Consider the following 23,620-nt stretch of genomic DNA (forward strand, 5'->3'; position numbering starts at 1 on the left):
TGTTAAACGAAAGCCATTATTCCTTTTGCGGTCGCCCATTGTGTACCATTGTCTTTTAATTTTTGATGCGACATAAAAAAATACTGTGCTAGAGTATGATTGTAAATTGTCACCTTATCTATAGATGCATAACCAATTGTAATGCCAGATCCTTTATTTAATATTCATATTAATATACCAACTACCATAAAACCAATATAAAACTTACCTAAATGATGTTTTCCCCAAAAAGTTAAATATTCAGTAAACAATGACGATGTCATTGAAGTAAATTCATTGTAATCCTATGCAATTTTAAGTTCCTATGTAAATCGCAAAAATTAAAAAGAGAAGCTCAAGTGTAAGGAAGATTGAAAAGTGCGTTTTGCGCCAAATAAATCATAAAATAGTTTGATCCAATGGCACAAAACGGAATTTAAAAACGTGATATTGTGCCTTCTCTACGATAATGACCCTGAAAAAATGGACAAACATTGGAATCATAAACCATAAGTAGAATAAAATGGAGATACACACAAAAAAAGTTCTACATTAAAATGCCTTAGTCTTTAAGAGCTTAGCAAAAAGTAGAAATCTTGTTACAATAAAAGTACCCTTTTCATGTGCCTATATAAATTTGGTAAAATTCCTCCATTTTTAGGACTGAATAAAATCTTAGCTTTAGTCACTAGTCTTTTTATAAATATATTTCTTCGATTCCTCGTAACATTAATGAACTCAGTTTATATTTGGCTCATCATTTCAGTCAACCCTCAGTTTGGAAGACTTACGAAAGCCTTAGTGCTGTCCAGAAAGATGCTTTGTTTTCTTTTCTGTTATGTCACAAGATTCCGTCTCGCACAAATTCTTAGAAAAAAATATTTATATTTTTTACTAATCAGTTTTTACAGACATTTAATTTTTTTTACTAACTAATAAAATGATTTTAAATTGTTTACTAACCAGTAAATCATGTTGGCTATTATGAGCCATAGAAGAGCATCTGCTCTTTTAAATAAAAAAATTGTGTCCTGTGAATGTCATTAGAGCATGGAATACCTTTCTTTTGTAAAATATTAATCGACGCCAAATCTACAATTACAAAAGTACCCATTATATTTGAAGTAGGTACCTGTTTATAAATTGTACATGCAGATGTCAATCACAATAAAAAAAAACTCACAATAATAAAGTAAATAAAAATATAATCATGTAGGTACCTGTTTGTTGACTTTTAGAGCATTAACTACGGTGTTGCACACTTTGTTACTTGTTTTTTGCTGGACGTTTGGACGTTGTTTAACGAAAAGGAACCATGCTCAAAAACTTGTCATTGAAATTAATGACTTTTCTATTTGACATAAAGTTGAAATTTTATTGACAGATTTTTGTGGGTTGGATCCTTTTCCTTAAATAACGTGAAATTTACACCTTACTGTATATAAGGAAAGATCCCAACGCCTGGAAACTGAGCGTTTGAGAAAGAATCTTTCTGGACAGCATCATTTGTCGACACATACACTTCTAAAACTACACAAAGTCACACAACGTGTATACGTACGGATGCTAGATTTTTTAGATTATATTAATTTTATCATGTAGACTATGTTTTGGTACACTTACAAAAAGTTCTCGGCACAACCGATTTTTGTTAACAGCTATTTTAATTTTATTTCTACCTAGTGAATCTATGACAATGCTCTTTTATATCTATGATGTAATTTACACTGGCTGTTAAGGTTAGTTTAGTTGTTATATATTATCTATTGTTTAAGATTAGGTTATTTATATCGATTAGTATGCTTTAGCTGTTACAAGTTAGTTAAGTATTTTATTAATGTAATATCAGACTTGTTTTTGTTACTAAAATAACTAAAAACAAACTGTATTATTAAATAAATTTTAATTTTAAATATCAAATGATTTGGACTACACTAGCAGTCTTTAAAACATTTATTTAACTAACAATCTAAAATTTGCTATTTCCAATCAACTAACTTGTAACGGCGTTTAATTCAATTCACAATTCTAGCTTCTTGCATTAAAATTAAGAGAAAAAAAGTCCATATTTTTTCCTCCCAATTTGTAGCAGACTTGACACACATCTAAACATTAAGTACGTATACACTGCCACCAAGCGCGATCTAAAATAACGGATAATTATCGTTAACGTTAACACTGGTTAATGAATTGTCACTGTTCGTTTAATGCCGTCCCGTTTATATAAGAGTTTCTTTTCCGCCGTGCTGGTAGACATCCCCGTAAGGTTGGGTGCTGACATTGCTGTCCTTACGGGGAGCCGTTGCTCGAGGGGGAGGTTCTCTCGTCGGCGTTTGCTCTGCATACTAGTTTTTCGACGTCAATATTGTCACGAACTCTGAAAATCAGACAAAGTTATTTTAGAAATGATTTATGTTTATGTTTTTCTTTACCAGTGGTATTTTATGAAGCGCATCTGATACTAATTGACAGTGACATAGCGACTAGGGCACCCCCAAGCTCCATAGCCTGGTGCTTGCGCTTACAACACGGGTACAGCAATAAACCAATCGTATGCATAAACGACTGCAATGCTTGATGCTAGCGCCGAAGTTACATATTGATATCACGTCATCGAGATGGATTAGCTCTCTTTCATCTAATTCGCCAAACTTATCGCGCGTGTCCCAGACAAATATATAAATAATTTATTTGTAGAACATTACCATTTTAGTTGAGTGTGCCGTCTATAAGCCGCTTTTGAATGGTAGCCAGTGGTCGTCATGGTGTTGGTCTATCAATAAAAAGTCTGTAGAGTCTCACCATCGTAGTTGACCATGCCGTCTCCATCGAGGTCTGCCTCGCGGATCATGTCGTCCACCTCCTCTTCGCTGAGTCGCTCGCCGAGGTTGGTCATCACGTGGCGTAGCTCCACCGAGGAAATTAGACCGTCGTTGTTTTTGTCGAATACCCTGGAAAAAGCGGCGGGACCTTATATTACTATTCTTAGTATTTCTGTTTGAAATTCTTTTAACACGCATCAATGTGGTTCGGTGAAAGGGAAATGGACTGAAAATCAGCGCTGCGAGGTCATATTGTAATGAAATGGCTGACGCGGCTTATGCTGAACCCCTTTTGTCGTACATGCTCATTGTTATAGTACATTACTACAGAGGCTGGGAAGTAAGGGGTTGCCGGCCGAATGCATATATATGGTGTTTTCTATAAAAAGGGACCTTATTGTCGATGGCGCTTACGTCATTACAAACGATGCTCCAATATAAATACAATGCCGCGCGACGCTGTGCGGCGTAAGTGCCATCGACAATAAGGTCCCTTTTCATAGAAAATGCCCCATATGAGTTTACAAATTTCTAGTATGCAATGAAACGCACGTAACCTAATGCATTACCTACATCATACATAAGCCAATGTTCTTAATAATAATAGGCACAATGGTTGTCGACTTGCCAAAAATGCCCAGCAAACTAACTAAAACTAAGCCAATGTATGTAAGTATCAATGTAGACTCACCTGAAAGCCTCTCTAAGCTCGTCTTCGCCGTCAGCGCCGCGCATTTTTTTGGACATCATCTGCAAAAACTCGTTAAATTCGATGGTGCCGTTGCCATCTTGGTCCACTTCTTTCACCATGTCTCGAAGCTCAGTCTCTGTAACGATACGTTTTACTCCATTAAAAACTTAAATACCTACTCGTATACATAAGAAAACAGCACACATTTCGAGTTCGCCTTCCAAATGCCCAGGACACCATTTTTAAAATAATTGACTCGTAATCTTTAGTCATGACTTCGTTGCCACCAGTTCGTTATATCATACAGCGAGCTGTAAAAGCGCATACCCACTTGAATGGAATTAATTTATAAATTGGGTATGCAGTTTTGCAGCTGGTTGTACCTGATTCAAGAAAACTTGTAAGAAATATATTTAGCTGGGTATTTTTATACCACGTCGGTGGCAAACAAGCATACGGTCCGCCTGACGGGAAGCAGTCACCGTAGCCCATGGACGTCTGCTACACCACAGATGATATTACATGCGCGTTGCCAACCCTTTAAAAACCTGTACACTCCTTTTTTTAAATAACCCTATAGTTAGCCCCTCGGGAAAACCTCGACAGGGAGCTCATTCCACAGCCGTAGCGTCCGCGGGAGGAAATTCCTCTTAAACCGCTCAGTACGCGACCATTTAGGTTCTAGGGCGCGAGGATGAACACCCTGCCGACGGCCAGCGGTGCGGTCATAGAAAGTGGCCGTTGGCATCATGGAAATGGACTGAAAATCAGCGCTGCGAGGTCATATTGTAATGAAATAGCTGACATCATCATCACCAAACAGTTCTTCACACCACAGCCCATTGTACAGTCAGCTGCATAGAAGTTTGTATGCAAAGGTGCTAAGTGAATAGTATTGTTGCCTGTACAAGAAGAGATCACAACAAAGTTGATATTACGAAGTACCTATTACTTTCTTAAGATAATCTTGTGAAAGTGGATTAAGCTGAAAAGGGTTTACACCAATAAGATAATTAATAGATAGAGAACGAACACGTGATTTTAAAATAGCCTAGTCCTAAGTTCAAGCCGTCTAGCTAAGTTTATGGCATACGGTACCAACATGTGGATGCAATATTTTCACACAATATTTTTGCATATACCTGTCATAGGTACGCAAGCTTTTTATTTCGTGCCTCCATGCACCAAAACAAACAACGACCAGGCTTGGGTGGTCATTAGAATATTTAGAATAATCAGTCTCATCGAACAAACGTGAACTGTTTTATTTAATCCATTAGGTTGCTTTTCCAATAACGGCATGAAATAAGATAGGTTTGAAAAGCAAAACGAGTTGTATTGTGCTGACCCCAATATAATATGATTTAGGGAAATAAATGATAAATAAAGTTTCTTTGAGAGGTTATTTAAATTGCGGTCAGAGCCGTATTGAAGGGACGGACCGATATTACGATGCTCAAGGATATGGAAAGCGATTCAAATACGAAATATAATGATATTTTTGGAAGATCGAGATCTTTTGAGTATGGAAAGGTCGTGTTTATTTAAATTGGTTATTGATTCTTTCTTTTGCAGTCCCTTAACGAGTTTCTAGACAGTAGATACTCCCACACAGTATTTATTCATGTAATGAATATTTTTTATTAAAATTGGTGTTGTTATTTTGTTAATAAAGTCACATTGTAGGTATGATTAAGTCCATCCTTAAATTAAAGGTATTGTTGCTCCGGTAAACCCTACAATCAAGGTGTGTACAAGTTCCACTAAGACATTTTTTTAAATTATTTGTTCTATTAATAATAATTAGTGTAACTACTGAGATCTTATTGGTAGGTTAAATGATTAATGGGATATGACACCATGAAAATATATTTTGTTAAAAAATACTTTATTGAACGCCAATGTCTGTTCAACAACAATTAAGTTGCAAATTCCATTTATTGCTAAAAAAGTGAAAATTAACTAAATATAACAAAACGGAATTTTACAAAAAAAAACACCCTAATTTCTTTAAAAGGTTCAAGTTGGCTTAAAAATTAAGATCAATTACTGGCCAGTACCCAGAGTGGGTCCCTGCGGTATCCTTCGAGCAAAATGAATTTACATTACATAAGTAGGGTCTGTTCATGTGTCACTTAACTTTATAAATGTTTTGTTTACAGCACAAGTTAGAAGGTAAGAAGGTCTATTCACCTTTTTTTTACTTTGTTTACTATTAAGTTTGATAGTCAACTATATACGTGTTTTACAAAATGTCATTAAAAAATAAAACTAGTGACTCTGTAAGCTGTTAGTAGATGTGCTTCGTTGCAAAATGCTGTTTATATTACCTACTTTCTTCACTAGTCGGATAAAAAAATACAAAAGAAAATGCATTAACATAAAAGCCCAAGATTGTGGAACAAAATGTTTTGTTTTCACCGAGGTTCGAATTATTCTGGTCTCTAAACATTCATGAAATCACATTCATCGTCGGCCGCAAATTGAAATGTCTACCTTCTGTTTGTTTTCATTTATATTCAGGAGAATATCCTGAAAGTCCACGGGGGAGTAAATAATTCAGCATCCATTTCTGCAACATCCTTTATATTGGGGGTCTAATGAGAATTTAGATACTGTGAGAGATCGAATAAGTATGATAATTTCTGCGACGAGTTTCGTCGGAGAAAATCTGCGGGAATTTTAGTGGACGATTAAATATTTAATAAGACAATTCTTATATATCATTTTTATTTATTCTTAACAATTGCATACATTTGAATTATGTATTAACTGAAGAGTTAAAATCCCATTGAATCTATGAATGTATCCCTATCTGAGCTCAAGTGTTTCATCAAATATAGGTATATTGAATGAAAAACTTGAGCTTACAAAAGGTAAACGCCGGCAAACTTGTAATTTGTAGTATTGTCTTCGGTTACCGCGATAGTTACTCATGGAATAAAACTATGAAAATGGATTATATCGCGTATATTGAATTTATAATACATCCCCAGTCACCCAGTCACCCGTTGACCACGAATACTGTAAAAGGTTCGAAACGTCGGGATGTATTATAAATTCAATATACGCGATATAATCCGTTTTCATAGTTTTATTGTAATTTGTAGCTTTATAAAATGGGGCCCAGGTTTCACAATATCCAACAATTTCAGCAACTAATCCCTACTAACACTATGTGTAAATTTTAAAATGATTATGTAAGTATATTGAAGTGAAGAGACAATTACGAGTAAGATTAAATTATTTATGAAGCTTTTGAATCACGGGAAAGAGCAAATGAAAGTTTTTTATTACGAAAATCTTCCTTTAAGAGGAAAAAAATGTTTTTCTTTTCTGTAGGAGTGAGATATGGAAGTAAACTTTGGCCCAAAAATTTTTTTCGTGTTTATTCCGCCCACAATGAGGATCTCTTTAAATTTACTAATTTTATCGAAATATGACGAAAAAAAATCTACAACAAAATCAAAAATCGGCCCAAGTACTAATTCTACTTCAGACAATTTCACGGGCAGAAGCTCATAATCACTAAATTCACATATTTTTTTTACCATATTATATTACTGGGAAGTCCCTGAAAAGATAATTTTATCATAGCGCTATGACGATAACAAGGTGTTTTGAAATTTCGGCGTCGGGAACATCGGCGCCGTGGCTTAGTTGGTTAAAGCGCCTGTCTAGTAAACAGGAGATCGTGAGTTCGAATCTCGCCGGGGCCTTGGTTGTGTTTTGTACTTTTAGGGTTCCGTACCCAAAGGGTAAAAACGGGACCCTATTACTAAGACTAAGACTCCGCTGTCTGTCCGTCTGTCTGTCCGTCTGTCACCAGGTATCACGAACCGTGATAGCTACAGTTGAAATTTTCACAGATGATGTATCTGTTGCCGCTATAACAACAAATACTAAAAACAGAATAAAGTATTTAAGTGAGGCTCCCATACAAAAAACGTGATTTTTTTGCCGTTTTTTTGCGTAATGGTACCTTCGTGCGCGAGTCCGACTCGCACTTGGCCGGTTTTTTTTAATGCCTCGAAATGGACGCACACCTACTATGCGGCGGCTATTAGTAATTCCGGCTTAAGTCAATAAACTGCAAACTGGCCTCTCATGCTCAAGAAGCGCCGGCCGAATATTCCGCCACGGCACCATTAACGATTTGGTACGTCGCGCGCTTGCCACCGTGTCTGTGCCTGCGGTTTTAGAACCTGTGGGCATGGCAAGGGACGACGGCAAGCGTCCTGACGGAGCCACGTTGGTGCCGTGGAAATTAGGAAGGGCCCTGGTGTGGGACGCAACTTGTGTCGACACCTTTGCACAGTCCCATATTCAGGGGACCCGCATTCGGGCCGGCGCTGCGGCAGACCAGGCCCAAGTACTCAAGCGCCGCAAATACTCAGCGTTGCTTAACGACTATGAGTTTGCGGCGCTCGCGGTTGAGACTTTGGGTCCCTGGTCAGCCGACATGAAAATATTCATGGGAGCACTGTCGGCGCGGCTGGTCGACACCTCAGGGGACCCCAGGGCTGGCGCGTACCTCTTTCAACGTATTTCCCTTGCAATACAGAGAGGTAACGCCGCCAGTGTCATGGGGTCCATGCCGCAGTCCGACTTATTAGAAGGGGTATTTTCTTTGTAATTGCTTTCGTTTTTTGTAGGTAAGTATATTTTATAGCTTGTGTGTTTTATTTTATTTCTAGGCTTAACTTTACCTAAATGTTGTTAGTGCTTGTTGCTAGGCCTATTTGAATATACCTATAAACTGCACGAAATCAATCTTAAAATAAAATATAATAAGGTCAGAACGTTTGTAACGTCGAACCGTTCATATATCTGTTTTTTCACGTATACAAACAAAACAATTACAAAACAACCCAGCGTTTAACGTGTAAATTATAGCTGAAAATTATGTCCAGAACTCTTGCCAACACGCACGCTAATATTAACTTTTCTATTCTTGTTCCACACAATCACTGCTGAAATGTTTCTTTAAATGTAGAGATAAATGCTTTAATATACAAAAAATCCTTTTACCTACAGTATTATACACAGTACACAGTAGTACCTACACAGTAGTAGTAATAGACAGTAGTATATATTAGTAGCTGAAACGTCGGAATGAGGGCTAACGCGTATGAATTCGCCGCTAGGGGCGTTAGTGTAGATGGTGGTCTTTTCCATAGTTCCAAATGTCAAATGTCACTTGTCACTTCAATGACTAACAGCTGTTCTTTAGTCTTTTGGACCACCATCAACAGAGGCGCCAACTGGTGAGCAAAAAAACGATAGCCCTCATTTAAGGTAAAAATAATGAAATAAATAACGGTAGACCCGTTCGTATCATTAAATATGTCTACAGTATTATGTTTTAATGAACTGAAACACGAGGAAACGTGCATAATATTAGAGGTTAGTAAATATAGAAGACTGACTGACTTTCCTTTTTTTAAACTCATGAATTTAATTTATCCTATTTACTTATATTCCATTATGGATTGCCTTTTTTGCATACCTACCTAATTATGTAGTTTTACATCATAATTTAAATTATAATGAAATTATAAAAACGTCTGTTTATATTAATGACGATCATCTGCATCGTGTTTCTGTCGACAGCAAATCAGATATTGAAGCGGTTTGTCACCACAAAGGCCAAGGAAACCGATATATAGTCTGTACGTACCGAGTAATCAACTAATCATAGACAATACAATGTAATATGATTGTGGCTCTGTGAGCTGTAGATCTCGCGAGCATAACTTAAAACGGAATATATATGGCTCCACCATTTTGAAAAATGTCCAAAAAGTGAATCGACAAAAAAACTATTTAATCAAAATTAAAAAATAATTTTCTTTAGGAAAATGTAGGCTATATAACATTTAGAACTTTCGCGTCTTGAACACATATTAAATCACATTTACAATCGGGTCTATCGCGAATTTACTTTGTTACCTTTATTTACCGACGTTTCAACACAGGTTTCACTGGTCGTGGTCGCGACTAACTGACGTCTCAGCAAAATGTCAAAACAGAGATTTGTGAGACTGCCCGACGAAAAGTGCATGGAAAAGTTTGACATCACATTTTTAAACCAGCCACTACACACTAATGTTAATTATTGTCAATAATCCGACACGCAACATCCACGACTATTACTATAGATTATTGACAATAACACTACATTTATACATTTATGTGTAGTGGCTGGTTTAAAAATGTGATGTTAAACTTTTTCATGCACTTTTCGTCTGTTTTGACATTTTGCTGAGACGTCAGTTAGCCGCGACCACGACCAGTAAAACCCGTGTCGAAACATCGTAAATGAATCAATTTATCAATAGAAGACGAGTGTGCTAGTAAAAACATCTTTAAATCAAAAATTAAGAAGTTGCTATTGGGTACAACGCATGACTAAATATATTATTGTATATAAATAAATATCCTTTATTGCACCAAAATCATACATTTTACATACATGTAAAACTACAAATAAATTCTTAAAGAATAACAACAACATATATACCTACAACTTACACTTTGTTAATGTAATATAAAAGTATTAACCTTAGTAATATAATAAAACTATGAAAACGGATTATATCGCGTATATTGAATTTATAATACATCCCGACGTTTCGAACTCTTTACAGCGTTCGTGGTCAACGGGTGACTCACGCTGTTCCGAACGCTGTAAAGAGTTCGAAACGTCGGGATGTATTATAAATTCAATATACGCGATATAATCCGTTTTCATAGTTTTATTTCATGAGTAACTATCGCGGTAACCGAAGACAATCTTAGTAATATAAGTTAATCATTAAATTTAGATTAAGGTACTAACATTGAAAATGAGTGCACCATTTCGCCGTTAAACGCAAGTTTGGCGAAACTTGTATAAGTTTAAAATGTGTTATACTTTTTTGAAAATAAATTAAAAAAATTAAAAAAAAAAGGTAACAAAATAAATTCGCGATAAACCCGATTGTAAATGTGTGGATGATGGAAAATACGAACACAATTACAAACTTTCATACCTGAAGGTCTCTGCCCCAGTGAGCGCATGACGACCCCCAGCTCCGCCATGGTGATCGTGCCGTCTTCGTCCTTATCGAACAACATGAATGCTTCTTTGAACTCTGAAAATTGACAGAAGGAAATATTAATTATACCTACTTAAACATATCCGAATTGTAGAACAATGTGTTCACGGGTTTATTTGGTGCTTGCTATTCCCTAACGCCTCGGCTGCGAAACGCAGTATACAGATAAAAAGGTCTTGAACCAAGGAATATTATTTGTTAAAGAGCTTTTCAAATTTCCATAAAAGGAAACTCGATGTTTTCGGCCAAGAAATAAAGTGCCTTTTTATTATAAATCTTGGGCCAAGAACTACGTACTTTCTAACAAATTATCAAAAAAAGGTCAAAAAAATCCACTACACACATATTGAAAAATTTATCCAACTATTGAACGTAAAGTAACGGTTGCGAAAGTAAGTTGATATGTCATAAATAAAAATATCTGAATATCATAAAATATAAATTCATTCTAAATAAGCAAATGATGTAAAATAAACATCCACCTATTTGAGTTGTAATATTGTTTCGTACATAACGTGCGTTTATTCATTTCTGTATTTATATGTATTACAAAATTGGGTTGTAACAATTGTAGATAGGTAAATAAGTAAATATAAAAATACCTGCAACCTGCTCCTCCGAAAGGCCATACTCGGACTGCGTGAAACAAAAAATGTAATAAATTTCAACGTCATACAGAAAAATAAAAGATAATTGCAATAAAACACCCACAGAAATTTGTCTCGAAGCTAAATCAGTAGTCAACCGTCGCAATCTCCTGTATTCTTTACTATAAACATCGTCAGTCGCTGCAGTCTTTGCCATTTTCACGTATTTCACAAATGTTTCACAAACACGTAAACAGAACAGATATATTTTCACATACAAACAATTTTTTACCCGCTCCAAAAGTTTTATCGCGAAAACTTTTGCCTATATCAAAGAAAAAACTTTCACATTTCAATCCCTTTTTCAACTTATTTTTTTTTTTTTTTTTTTTTTCTTCTTGTTATGGCTTTTGTTAGGTTAGCCAATGTCAGGTTGTGGAGGAATTAAAAGTTAGGGAAACTAGGAATTAGGAAATACGGATAAGACGAAAATTTGGAAAGGAAAGGATTGGATTTAGTGTAATATATATAATTATATTCTATACTATATTTTTATATCATTCTTTTCTAAAAATACTGATATAATTTTATAAATATCATAGGAGTTACTAAATAACAAGCAAATTATGGATGTAGGAAATGGGATGCGTAATGATTCAAGGCTGGAAAGGAAATCAGACCGATCATAAAGAGGGCATGCAAAGAAAATATGGTTCAGATCCCCATAGTCTCCACAAGAACAATGAGGATCCGGCTTTTTATTTATTACGTGTAAATGCTCCGGGGAACAAACATGCCCCAGGCGCATTCTACACAAAATAGAAGTTACAGTTTTCGAAAAAGATATTTTGCTAAACCATGGTTTCCTTGGAATTGACGGCTGAATACGCCTATAATGTTCACCTTTTGAGGTTTCCTTATTCCAAATCCCATTCCAATCCTCATACAAATAAACTTTTGACAAATTTATTAAGTCAAGACAATAATTCTGGTATGGCACAATGTCTCCCACGTGAATAGCCTCATTCGCCAATTGGTCAGCTCTTTCATTCCCAGGAATGCCCACGTGGCTTGGTACCCAAGCCAGCACGACAGCACAACTCTTCTGTGAACATTTATACAAAAGATTCCTAATATTAAAGATAACTGGAGACTGTTTATGAGACTTAAATGGGAACCTCGTTATCGCTTCTAAAGCACTGCGAGAGTCTGAAAAAACTATGGTTTTGGGTATCTTCAACATAAGTATATATTCTATAGCTTTAAGTAAACCATAACATTCACCAGTGTAGACGGAAGTTTCAGGTGGCAGTTTGATAAGTTGTAATCCTTTGTATTGTGAATGGAAAATACCAACACCAACGCAACTCCTATCGCCATGTTTGGAGGCATCTGTGTATAAACAGTGCCAATTAGCCCATTCAATATTAAGAAGGTTAATAAATTCCAATTTTGGATTAATATCGTTTTTAGATAACCCTATGTTAAATTTAATATCTGGCTCTGTAATGAGACTGTTGTAGTCGTGTTGATATAAAGGAAGAATAGCACTTCTGTAAGTGGGTGCTTCTAAACTTTGATATTTTTTATAACTTTTAACAAGACAAGGGGAATCCTTATGAGCCCAATAATTACAGGATCCGACCAGTTCAGCCAATTGCTTTACTTTTGAAATCAGTGGATGAGAATCTAGTTGCAGGGTACGGAAAAATAATTTATCACAGAGAAACTGTCTTCTAAACGCAAGGGGTGGATCACAGCATTCTACTTGTAAGCAACTTATTGGACTCGATTTCATTGCACCTGTAACCAATCTTAAAGCCTTGGACTGAATAGAATCAATTTTTTTGATCGCTTTAACATTTCCAGGGTGTAAGAGGAAAGTACCATAATCTAAAACACTTCTAATCAAAGCGTTGTATAGCAATCTCATAGTAAAAGGGTGAGCCCCCCACCAGACTCCTGTCAGACATCTTAAAATGTTCAGATTCCGTTCACATCTTAATTCAATATTTTCAAAATGAGGAAGTCCAGTAAGTTTACGGTCCAATATAACTCCCAAAAATTTTACATTATCTTTAATTACTAATGGACTACCATTATAATTTATGTTAACAGGTGGAATATTTTGCTTTCGTGAAAAAACTACAACCGAACTTTTAGACGGCGAAAGATCTAATCCATTATTATTCAACCAATTATTTAAGGCACTCAAAGATGATGATAATACATTACTAATGTTTTCTAAAGATCGCCCAGAAACATATAAGAGCAAATCATCGGCATATTGAAGAACATTTACCTGCCCTTTAACAGAAAGTTCCAAATCATAAGTATAAATGTTATATAGTAAAGGACTCAAGACAGATCCTTGTGGCAGGCCCTTCCAAACTGTTCTTTGAATGACTTCATTTCCAGACTGATCTAGTGGATACTTTATGTACCTTTCATGCAACATATTTATTATAAAATTAATCAAAAAGTTAGGAACATCTAGTTGAATTAATTTATTTTTTAAGATTGAAATGTTGACGTTGTCGTACGCAGCATTTATATCTAGAAAAGCAGCAACTAAGAAGTCATTTCTAGAGAAACTTATTCGGATATCTGTGGTAAAAATGCTTAAACTGTCAAGAGTACATTTACCTTTCCTAAAACCAAATTGATTACAAGATAACAGTTTATTATGTTCTATAAACCATTCCAATCGGATTTTTACTAAGTGTTCGGCAATTTTAGACAGTACAGTTGATAAAGCTATCGGTCTATACGATGTGGGATCTGAATTGGGTTTATTCGGCTTCTGTATTAAAATTAATGTTTGAGTCCTCCATTCTTTAGGAACAGAGCCTGTTATCATAACATTGTTAATCAATGAAAGGAAGTAACAAAGACTGTTATCGTCAAGTTTTGACAAGAAAGAGTAAGGAATCCCGTCTTCACCGGGTGCAGAGTCTTTAGTTGACGAAAGTACTCCTTTTAGTTCAAAAAGTGAAAAGGGGGAATTTAAAACATCTTCAGCATTATTATTAGATAACATGAGTGGTCTGAGAATCATAGGATGCTCTGGGACGTAAGGTGGACCCAAACGATCCATGACTTGTTCTGCTAAAAGTGGAGGTATTTTACTCTGTGTGTCTTTAAATGCCGATCTAAACCGTCTAATGTTTTGCCAAACTATAGATGGTGAAACATTAGGACTTAATGATTTACAAAACCTATGCCACCCTTCAAACTTTTTTTTTCTAAGTAATTCTTTAGTGGATTTAGCAACTTCTAAGTAGTTATCAAAGTTATTATCAGTCATTTCTTGACAATACCTTTTCTCTGCCTCCTTTCTTTGTTTAACTGCAAGAGTGCAATCTGAATCCCACCAAGGTGGAGATGGAATGAATTCTGGACTACTACTTTTCAAAGGAAAGGTTTCATTTGCAGCGTCAAGCAAAGCTGTGGCAAATGCTTGTGAACTGTCTAATATATTCAAATGACTTATTTCTGGCAAATTATTGATTTTTTGTTCTACAGCCTCTCTGTACTGATGCCATCTATCATCAATCAGCTTGTGTTTTATACGGGGCATTCTGACATGCCTTTGAGGTTTCTTAAACAAAGGAAAGGCAATGAGAATAGGAAAATGGTCGCTACCATAAGTGGAAACTGCAGTTGACCAAGATAGAGATGAAGCAAGATCTGGAGTACAAATGGACAGGTCTATTGCACTTGGATTTCGAGCAAGTCTAGTTGGAGATCCAGTATTTAATATGCATAAATTACGTGAGCTAATTAGTTCCAACAACTTTTCTCCATAATATAAAGTTTGAGCAGAGCCCCAGAACTCATGGTGAGCATTAAAATCCCCTAAGCATACAAATGGTTTAGGCAGGACCTTAAAAAGTCGTTCAATTTCTTTAAAAATATTATTATTAGGTTTATTATAATATAATGATACAAAACAAATACTATTTACAACCACTGCTATAACAGATAATTCGTCACTATGTACAGGTAGAGTGATAAAATCATATGTTAATGAGTTTTTGACAAGTATGGCCACTCCACCATACCCATCAGGTCTGTCTTCTCTCAGACAGACATATCCTGGTATTTTAAACACTGAATCCCTTCTCAACCATGTCTCTTGAAGACAGATTAAAAAGGGATCATGTTTATTAATAATATGTATTAAATCTTGTTTTCTATTGATTAGACTGCGAACGTTCCACTGAACCACTAAGGCTCTCTGATCCATTATTGTTGTTATTTAGTTGGTATAAAGCATTAATAACTGCTGCAACGTTGGACGGTGATACTGCGTTAGATTGGGACATTAAATTCATAAGAGCTTTTACTATAGCATCAATACTAGGTGTTTCTTCTTGGTTACTATTAAAAACAGGTTTTTCCCTATGAATAACTGGTTGTCTTACTATTTCTGAATGAGCATTCCTATCATACCCTTTGCCTAACTTTACAGGAGCCCTAGGTTTAAGGAAAACAGTTTTTTTATAAGATTGGTTTTTCAACACTGGTATTATATCCTGATTACTTTGTGAATCATGCTGTGTTTGTGAGGAAGATGACAATGGTGTTGCAAGCAAGGCCTCCGCATATGAGACCCTAGACACAGGCGGGTGAATTTTGGAAGCTTCCATGTAAGAGATGCAACTTTTGCTCATAGTTTCTTTAATAGCTCTTTGTCGGTTAAATTCTAAACATTTTTTGCTAGTGGCTTGATGTGAACCTTTACACAAGCAACACTGATAGTCATCCTCCTCTACATCACAAGATTCACCAGAGTGACCTTGTCCACACTTGAAACACCTTGGTGTTGAGCGGCACTGATTTTTTACATGTCCATAACGGCAACATAGGAAACACTGAACCGTTGGATATATATATAGTTCTACTGGCAAGGCCATGTAGCACATGTACACCCGGGTTGGTAATACTTGCCCATCAAAAGTTAGTATAACAGTACCAGTATTCACAAATTGATTAGTGTTATTGACAACAATTTTCCTTTTAATTCTTCTTATTTTTATAATTGGCCCACAGCCAATTGGCAAGTTAATAGAAGTCTGTACTTCATCATCAGTCAAGTCAAGTGGTACACCTTTAATCACTCCCATGCGTGTGACATTGAATGTTGGGATGAAAGCATTGTATTTGTTTTTTCCTAAGCTGTCATTACTTAAAAAATTGTTAGCATCAGTGAATGTAGCAAATGCAATGCTGACTCTATTTCTGCCTATTCTCTTTAGACTGCCGTTCACAACACCTTGGATGTTATTTTGTCGCATAAAACGACCAAACGTTATGGGATGGAGAGTTGTGCCATCACTGCTGGCTTCTCTTTGAACATGTACAACAAAAGGTGCAATGTCAGACTGTTGGTAGCGGTCACGACCAACGGGCACATAAGTAGGTGGGGTCGAGATATTATGAGTAATTGTATTTTCATAATTCGAGTTTACAATGGGATTTGGTTTTTCTGTTAGCTGTGGTTGAATGGAATTCTCTTTTAATTTTGCTTCAGCAACGCAAACACAATCGGTATTTTTATTCTTGCTTAACCCAGATTTGCGTTTTCTTTTATTACAGTTGGTACACATTCGTGAAAGAATTTTTCTTTTTAAAGTTACGTCCGCAGAATTTGATACTGACGCATCAGTATCCATCGAAGATTCTATCGCAGAAATGAGAATATCCATTGATGTTTTTGACCCTGAGGGAATCGTTCCCCCAGGGTCAGGGGGCTGACCATCCCCCATAAAAATTTACATATAACTAGCACTTACCGATCAATATATACACCTAACTACTAAATAATATTAAAAACTAAAACTAAATCTACAAATATATACACTAAATACAGACTCCAACCCTTTTGAAATACAATCTCAAAAGTTTAATTACAAAAACCGCGTCCGCCGCGCCCGAAGTTTCCCGCCCTCTTTTTCAACTTTTTCTTGTCCGAATAACAAATCCGGCGGCTGGTCTGGTTTTTTTTTTCAGACCACTTAATTCTTTGTAAAACGGAACACTTTATATTTAAAGATCGAACGCTATCGAACTGGCCGGTTGACACGCGCGACACATTGTTAGTGTGATTATACTTAAACCGTATTCTATATTTAAAACAGACTTTTGCGCGCTACAATCATCCGACGCTAGATGGTCGTTCTCTAATGTGCTTATAGATTGTTCATTATTACTGCAATGACTGAAAACGTGACATGTTTTAATTATGTATATTTTGTAATTAATGGAATGTATTTCATGCTTTATTGATTGTTCTATATCATATTATGTATAAAGCAAGTTCAGTTGTAGTTAATGGTAGGTACATGCCTTTCAGTCGCGGTTATCGGCTGGTCCGAGCATAAACTGTAGGTAAGTGAGAAAGAGAACATATCATGTGTTAGGGAGGGTCAACATGATTCATGACGTCTTAGTGAAAATTCTGTATGTATTCTGATCGGTAGTGACTGTCAGAATCAAGCACTTGCTAGCGGTCAAGGTTGCATCAAAATGACATGAAAACTAGATTAAATAGTTAAAACAGAATCTGGCTAATGGATTCACGGAAATCTGCTTATATCATAAAAACGCGGCCAATATAGATGCACCGCCCGAGTTATTTCCTCAATGTTGGCAATGCTGCAGCAAATTTTGGCGAGAATATTATTGACTCATCAAACATCAACAGTGAAGTAATTTGACATTTTAATTATATCACATTTCATTTTGGCTAGATGCGAACTATTTTGTAACCATATTATATCTTGACATGTACTGTCCGCACGCGAATTCCGTGCACGGCTGAGGAATGTTAGGAATGTTGGGCATCATGACAGAGTGATGGTGACAGGTGTCATTTAGTACGTACGGGCGCGGCGCACCCCTCCCCCCCCCAAACCCACTTCCTCGACCTCCGAATGCACGGAATTGGCGCGCGGACAGGTAGACCGAGTGACTGACACTTGCATAGGCAGTAAATAATTTCACATCGTGTAAATCATTTTTTAAACGTACTGACACCGAGGACTCCGTACTTTTTAGTATTTGTTGTTATAGCGGCAACAGAAATACATCATCTGTAAAAAAATTAACTGTCTAGCTATCACGGTTCACGAGACAGATGGAGACAGACAAACGGACAAATAGACAGACAGACAGAAGTCTTAGTAATAGGGTTTTTACTTTACCCTTTGGGTATACGGAACCCTAAAATCGAGTAAACGGTAACTACTAGAGGATACTGGCACGGATGTAAAAAGTAAGTAGTTAAAGGGGCCCACTGACTATCAGTCCGCCGGACGATATCGGCCTGTCAGTTAGAGCAAAAATTTGACAGTTCCGAACAACTGACAGGCTGATGACGTCCGGCGGACGGATAGTCAGTGGGCCCCATCTAGAGTCCGTCTTCGCTAACTTTGCACCGATTTGGATAGATATAAGTGAGACAGTGCCATTATAAACGATTTTTTTTAAGAAACAACATTAATTATGATATGGCCACACTTCGTCATTGCAAATACCTACCATGAAGAGTAGCTTGGTCCAACTAATATGTAAACATGCACTAACGTCTTGATAATAAGGGCTTTGTTCAGATATTTGTGAACACCTCAGCCGATCCGATATATCTGATGGCGACTGTACTTTTGCGTGTCGAAAAGTTATGAACCTACCTGAGCCCGTACTTACACTTTTTTCGTTATTTAATTAGAAAAATATTCTGGAATAAAAGAAAACATGTCATTCCTTATTGAGATAACCCTTTCCTTTATTATACAAAACAAATTGTATACCTAAATTTATTAAGAAGTAAATGTGACATCAACTAAAATATAATAATACATATTATATTAAAATTTTAGTAGGCGCGTTTGCTTACCTTGGCTAATAGAAGAGCTGATGTGAGAACAATCAAGTAACACGTATTCATTTTTTCCAATACTAAAACAGAATAGTAAACAAAAATAAGCAATTCATTATTTTCATCATCATCAAATAGTACTTGTAACGCCATCTAGCGCTAAGTGAGTGAACTATAATCTTTAGCAACTACTGCAATAGATGGAGCAGTAATCGCCATCTGATAAATCTATCAATATTATCGAAAAAAATAAACAAGTGAAGCGGCGATGGCCGAGTGGATCCGACGTCCGACTTTCAATCGCTCGCGGGTTCAAATCCTGGCCCGTGCCAACGAGTTTTCCGGAACTTATCATTATCATTTGATATTTACCACTAATTCGGTGAAGGAAAATCGTGAATGAGAGAAAACTGTTCCAAATTTTTCTCTTCAGGATCCCTCAGCTATTTTATACTAAAAAACCGGACAAGTGCGAGTCGGACTCGCCCACCGAAGGTTCCGTACTTTTTAGTATTTGTTGTTATAGCGGCAACAGAAATACATCACGGTTCAGCCTGGTGACAGACAGACGGACAGTGGAGTCTTAGTAATAGGGTCCCGTTTTTATCCTTTGGGTACGGAACCCTAAAAAGCAATGTATAAACTGAAAGTAAATGAAACTTAGACATGTTTTCGCAATTTTTATGTTCTTTTTTATACCACGTCGATGGCAAACAAGCATATGGTAAGCAGTCACCGTAGCCTATGGACGCCTGCAACACCAGAGATATTACATGCGCCTTGCCGACGACCCTTCAAAAACCTGTACACTCCTTTTTTGAAGAACCCCATACTGTAGCCTGTAGCCCCTCGGGAAAACCTCGGCAGGGAGCTCATTCCACAGCCGAAGCGTCCGCGGGAAGAAATTCCTCTTAAACCGCACAGAACGCCATTTAGGTTAGGTGTTATTTCTATCGAACCAATTTAAACCTTTTAAGGAGCCCACTGACTATCAGTCCACCGGACGATATCGGCCTGTCAGTTGGAACAAAAATTTGACAGTTCCGAACTACTGACAGGCCGATATCGTCCGGCGGACTGATAGTCAGTGGGCCCCTTTAAGGTCTTAGTTAGTCTGCCTTATAAATATATAGTCTAGTTTCTGTATGAATTTTCTCATGACATTTGCTTTTCATTTAAACTACAATTTTAGCCCCCTTATGGGGGGGAGGGGCTTAATGAAAAAAATGCTTGTTGCCTCCGGTGAGTAGGTACTTTATAAATGTACTTAATAATACATTATTTGCCTCTGGAGTATTCATATATTTATTTATCGTAACATAAAAACCCTAAACTGTTGCGGTCTCTCACTGTTCTTAATTTATTGTGATAGCGATGTTATATGACCATGGAGCGGATGCGATAAATGTGATATATTGCCTCTACATCATGCGCCATTCGGTTTGTGGACAGAACAAGCGAAATCAGCTGTTTATTTTATACAATCTTGATATAATGGAGAGCTTTATAGTCGAGTACCGTGTTTAGGCCACAAAGCTTGCTGAGCTGTTGTATCGTATGGTTTTGTCCTCTTGACCGCGGCGACACGTGATTGATCAAATTCATTATAGTTCACCAAAGCGCTTAATAATGAAATCATTTGTTGAATCTGACTGCATACTTTTCACAATGCTCCACTATAGTGAAAAGTATGTAATTATAGTTTGGTATACGAAGTCTTAATTGAACCATTAAAATATAAAAAATAATTTGAGGCTTGCTGTGCGTTATTGTACTACTACAAAACAATAATTTCGGAAAGCTACGCTCATGAGCAATAAAAAAAAGTTCACTTATGGACATTTATATTTTTTTGTTATTTGTTTTTTTATCCGCATCTTTGCATATTGTTTCAAGTCCCATTGTGTTTTAAGACGATTCTCGCTGATTTGGCCTTGAGCGTCTCAGCGTCTCTGTACCCGCACCCCGCTCACTGCGATCGTACGTGAATTTCGTCTCGGTGCGGCGACTGCGGCGGAACGAGGTTCAAAGAATAACCTACAGCCCAGAGGCGCGCGGCATTTGGCGCTATACCTCGTATTTGTGTATCTTTTGCAGATATTTTGTTGTTTGAGTATGAGTAGATCATGCGTAAATATATTCCCTTATGCATTATACTTTATTAGTTAATTTGTGTTTTATCTGTTTCTTACAAATAAATACCTAAGTCAAATCGACGGATTAAGATTTATAGCTAAAGCTTGGTATGTACTAAATTGAGGCGTACAGTGCGTTTATTTTATACAGTTTTTTTTAATAATAAATTTTCGTAATAAATAAATATAAATAATGCCATTAATAGTTAACTTATAAAATTAAAGTACCTACTAGCTTCATATACTACTACAAATGTGTTATTTTTCGAATTTCGAAGTTTTCTCAATCATTACGTGGGAATATCATCATTATTAGGGTTCCGTACCTCAAAAGGAAAAAAACGGAACCCTTATAGGATCACTCGTGCGTCTGTCTGTCCGTCTGTCACAGCCTATTTTCTCGGAAACGACTGAACCAATTAAGTTGAAATTTGGTGTATATATGTAAGTATGTGACCCAAAGACGGACATGTAACGTAAACAAATTAATTTTAAACACGGGGGCCAATTTTGGGGGGTAAAAGAGAAAAAAAAAGTTTTTCAAACTATATCGTGTTACATATCAAATGAAAGAGCTCATTGTGAGAATCTCAAATGTATATTTTTTATAATTTTAGGATAAACAGTCAATTCAATTCAATTCAATTCAATATATTCTTTATTCAAATAGGCCTAGCAACAAGCACTTTTAAATTGTTTAGAAGTTATTCACGAAAATAGGCAAAAAATGAGCATTCCCCCTTTATCTCCGAAACTACTGGGTATAAAATTTTGAAAAAAATACACAAAATAGATCTTTACCTACAGATCACAGGAAAACTTATTAGAAATGAGCAGTAAAGCTTGAGTCGGACTTAATTATTTAGTTTTTGATCCAACCCCTACGGGTTTATTAGACATTTCACGCACGTTTCACATAAAAAATAAATTGTTTAATTTGAGTAATGTACGGAATCCTTGGAACGCGACTGACGCACTTGGCCGGTTTTTATTACAAGCGCGCCACAACGAAATCAGCGCTTTGCAATCATTTATTTTTTTAGTGGTTAACGGCTATGTATGATGAACCCCTGTGGACGTCAGCTGCCGCTCCGTTGAAGGGTTGAGGAATGGCAGCCACCGAAACACGCAAAAAAAATTGTTATCGCCTCCCGCTTGATACTGTGTCAGATGATAGTTTAGATGCTATTGTGAATTAAAAAAATGGTCAGCCGGTTGTATCTCGGTGGACCGTCAGCTGGTCACATGAACATGTAAAAAAATCTTTTCAGTCATCGCATCCCATTTTATACTTTGTCAGATGGTAGTTTAGATGATATTGTTAATAAAACAAATCATCGGCCGGTTGTATCGCGGTGGAAAGACCGTCAGCTATTAAAACATTATTGTTAGTTTAAAAATAATTTTAATTGATTTAGCCGTTTAGTAAAAATAACCAAAGTTAGCCGCAAAATGGCCTGTTTTATTATTTTTATTACGGTAAAACTATAAATATCAGGAAATAAGTTTAATTTTATAATTGTTGAAAAATAAATGAAGATTCATATATATTTTTTTCATAATTTTTTGTTTACCCATTTAGAAGACATAATACACCAAGTTGACCCAATGAAATAATTACTGAAATCCAGAAGGAGATACAAATAATAATAAAATAATAAAACGTTTATTAACAGGCAAGGATCACCCATGAAAAATTTACAGACATAACTACAATTACACTATTTAACACTAATTACTACTTAACTAAACCTACAACAAACTTAATAGTAAGTTTTTCCGTAAATAAAAATACGATAGGCCGTTTTGCTAGTTCTTAATCGATTAAAATTATTTTTAAACTACAAAAACAATATTTTTTAACAGGTACTATTCATACATACAACGTAATAGGTAATAGGTAGCTTATGTTAAATCAATTATTTATTGTTTCGAGATGGAATGGAACATTATTCAAAACGTAAAACTTAAATGACATTATAATATGTCGGTTAGAAAACATTTATTTATTTATTTCAAATGAAGTTTTCTCAAACATACGTATGTTATAGTATAATATATACGGATATTATCATTACATTCATTGTAATAGACCGCAAAATAACGTGATGCGCTCGCTAAGTCGCTAATGCGCGTCGCAACCAAATCAGCGCTCTGCAGTTATTTATTCTTTGGCCACAATAACTCCGATATTATAGCACTTTGCTTGTGCATAAGCAAACATAGTGCAAGGAAGGCACGGAGCGACGAGCGACACAGCCTCCTCGTCTCAAAGCTGGCACACGACTGCCGGCCACGCCATTTTCAGGCTGCATACGCATGAAATGTGGAAAAACGTGCGATTTCTTAAGAAAATATTTTTTGATTAAGAAAAGCTATGTTGGATTTGTAGAACCTGTTAAAACATTTTTGTTAGTTTAAAAA

The 23,620-nt window shown here is 36.2% G+C and overlaps 1 protein-coding gene and 1 non-coding gene across 6 annotated transcripts in view; one reads left to right on the top strand and one right to left on the bottom strand.

Annotated features, from left to right (window-relative positions):
* Positions 1–1,349: 1,349 nt before the first annotated feature.
* LOC134746252 (calmodulin-A-like) overlaps positions 1,350–23,620 on the bottom strand; it is a 280,136-nt gene continuing 257,865 nt past the window's right edge. For 4 of the 5 annotated variants that reach the window (XM_063680588.1, XM_063680589.1, XM_063680586.1 and 1 more), the window contains 5 exons: positions 11,195–11,228; positions 10,527–10,628; positions 3,493–3,628; positions 2,782–2,930; positions 1,350–2,356 (listed from right to left, as the gene is read on the bottom strand). In XM_063680588.1, coding sequence (XP_063536658.1) covers positions 2,325–2,356; positions 2,782–2,930; positions 3,493–3,628; positions 10,527–10,628; positions 11,195–11,228 — 453 coding nt within the window. In that variant the 3' untranslated portion in view covers positions 1,350–2,324. Of the gene's footprint in view, positions 2,357–2,781; positions 2,931–3,492; positions 3,629–10,526; positions 10,629–11,194; positions 11,229–11,303; positions 11,554–23,620 lie in introns of those variants that run through there. The other variant, XM_063680590.1, reaches the window with a different exon arrangement.
* Trnat-agu (transfer RNA threonine (anticodon AGU)) lies at positions 7,138–7,211 on the top strand. The gene has a single exon. It is a non-coding gene; the product is annotated as a tRNA-Thr (tRNA).

Source organism: Cydia strobilella, chromosome 12 (assembly GCF_947568885.1).
Source record: "Cydia strobilella chromosome 12, ilCydStro3.1, whole genome shotgun sequence".
In the NCBI taxonomy this organism is placed as follows: domain Eukaryota; kingdom Metazoa; phylum Arthropoda; class Insecta; order Lepidoptera; family Tortricidae; genus Cydia; species Cydia strobilella.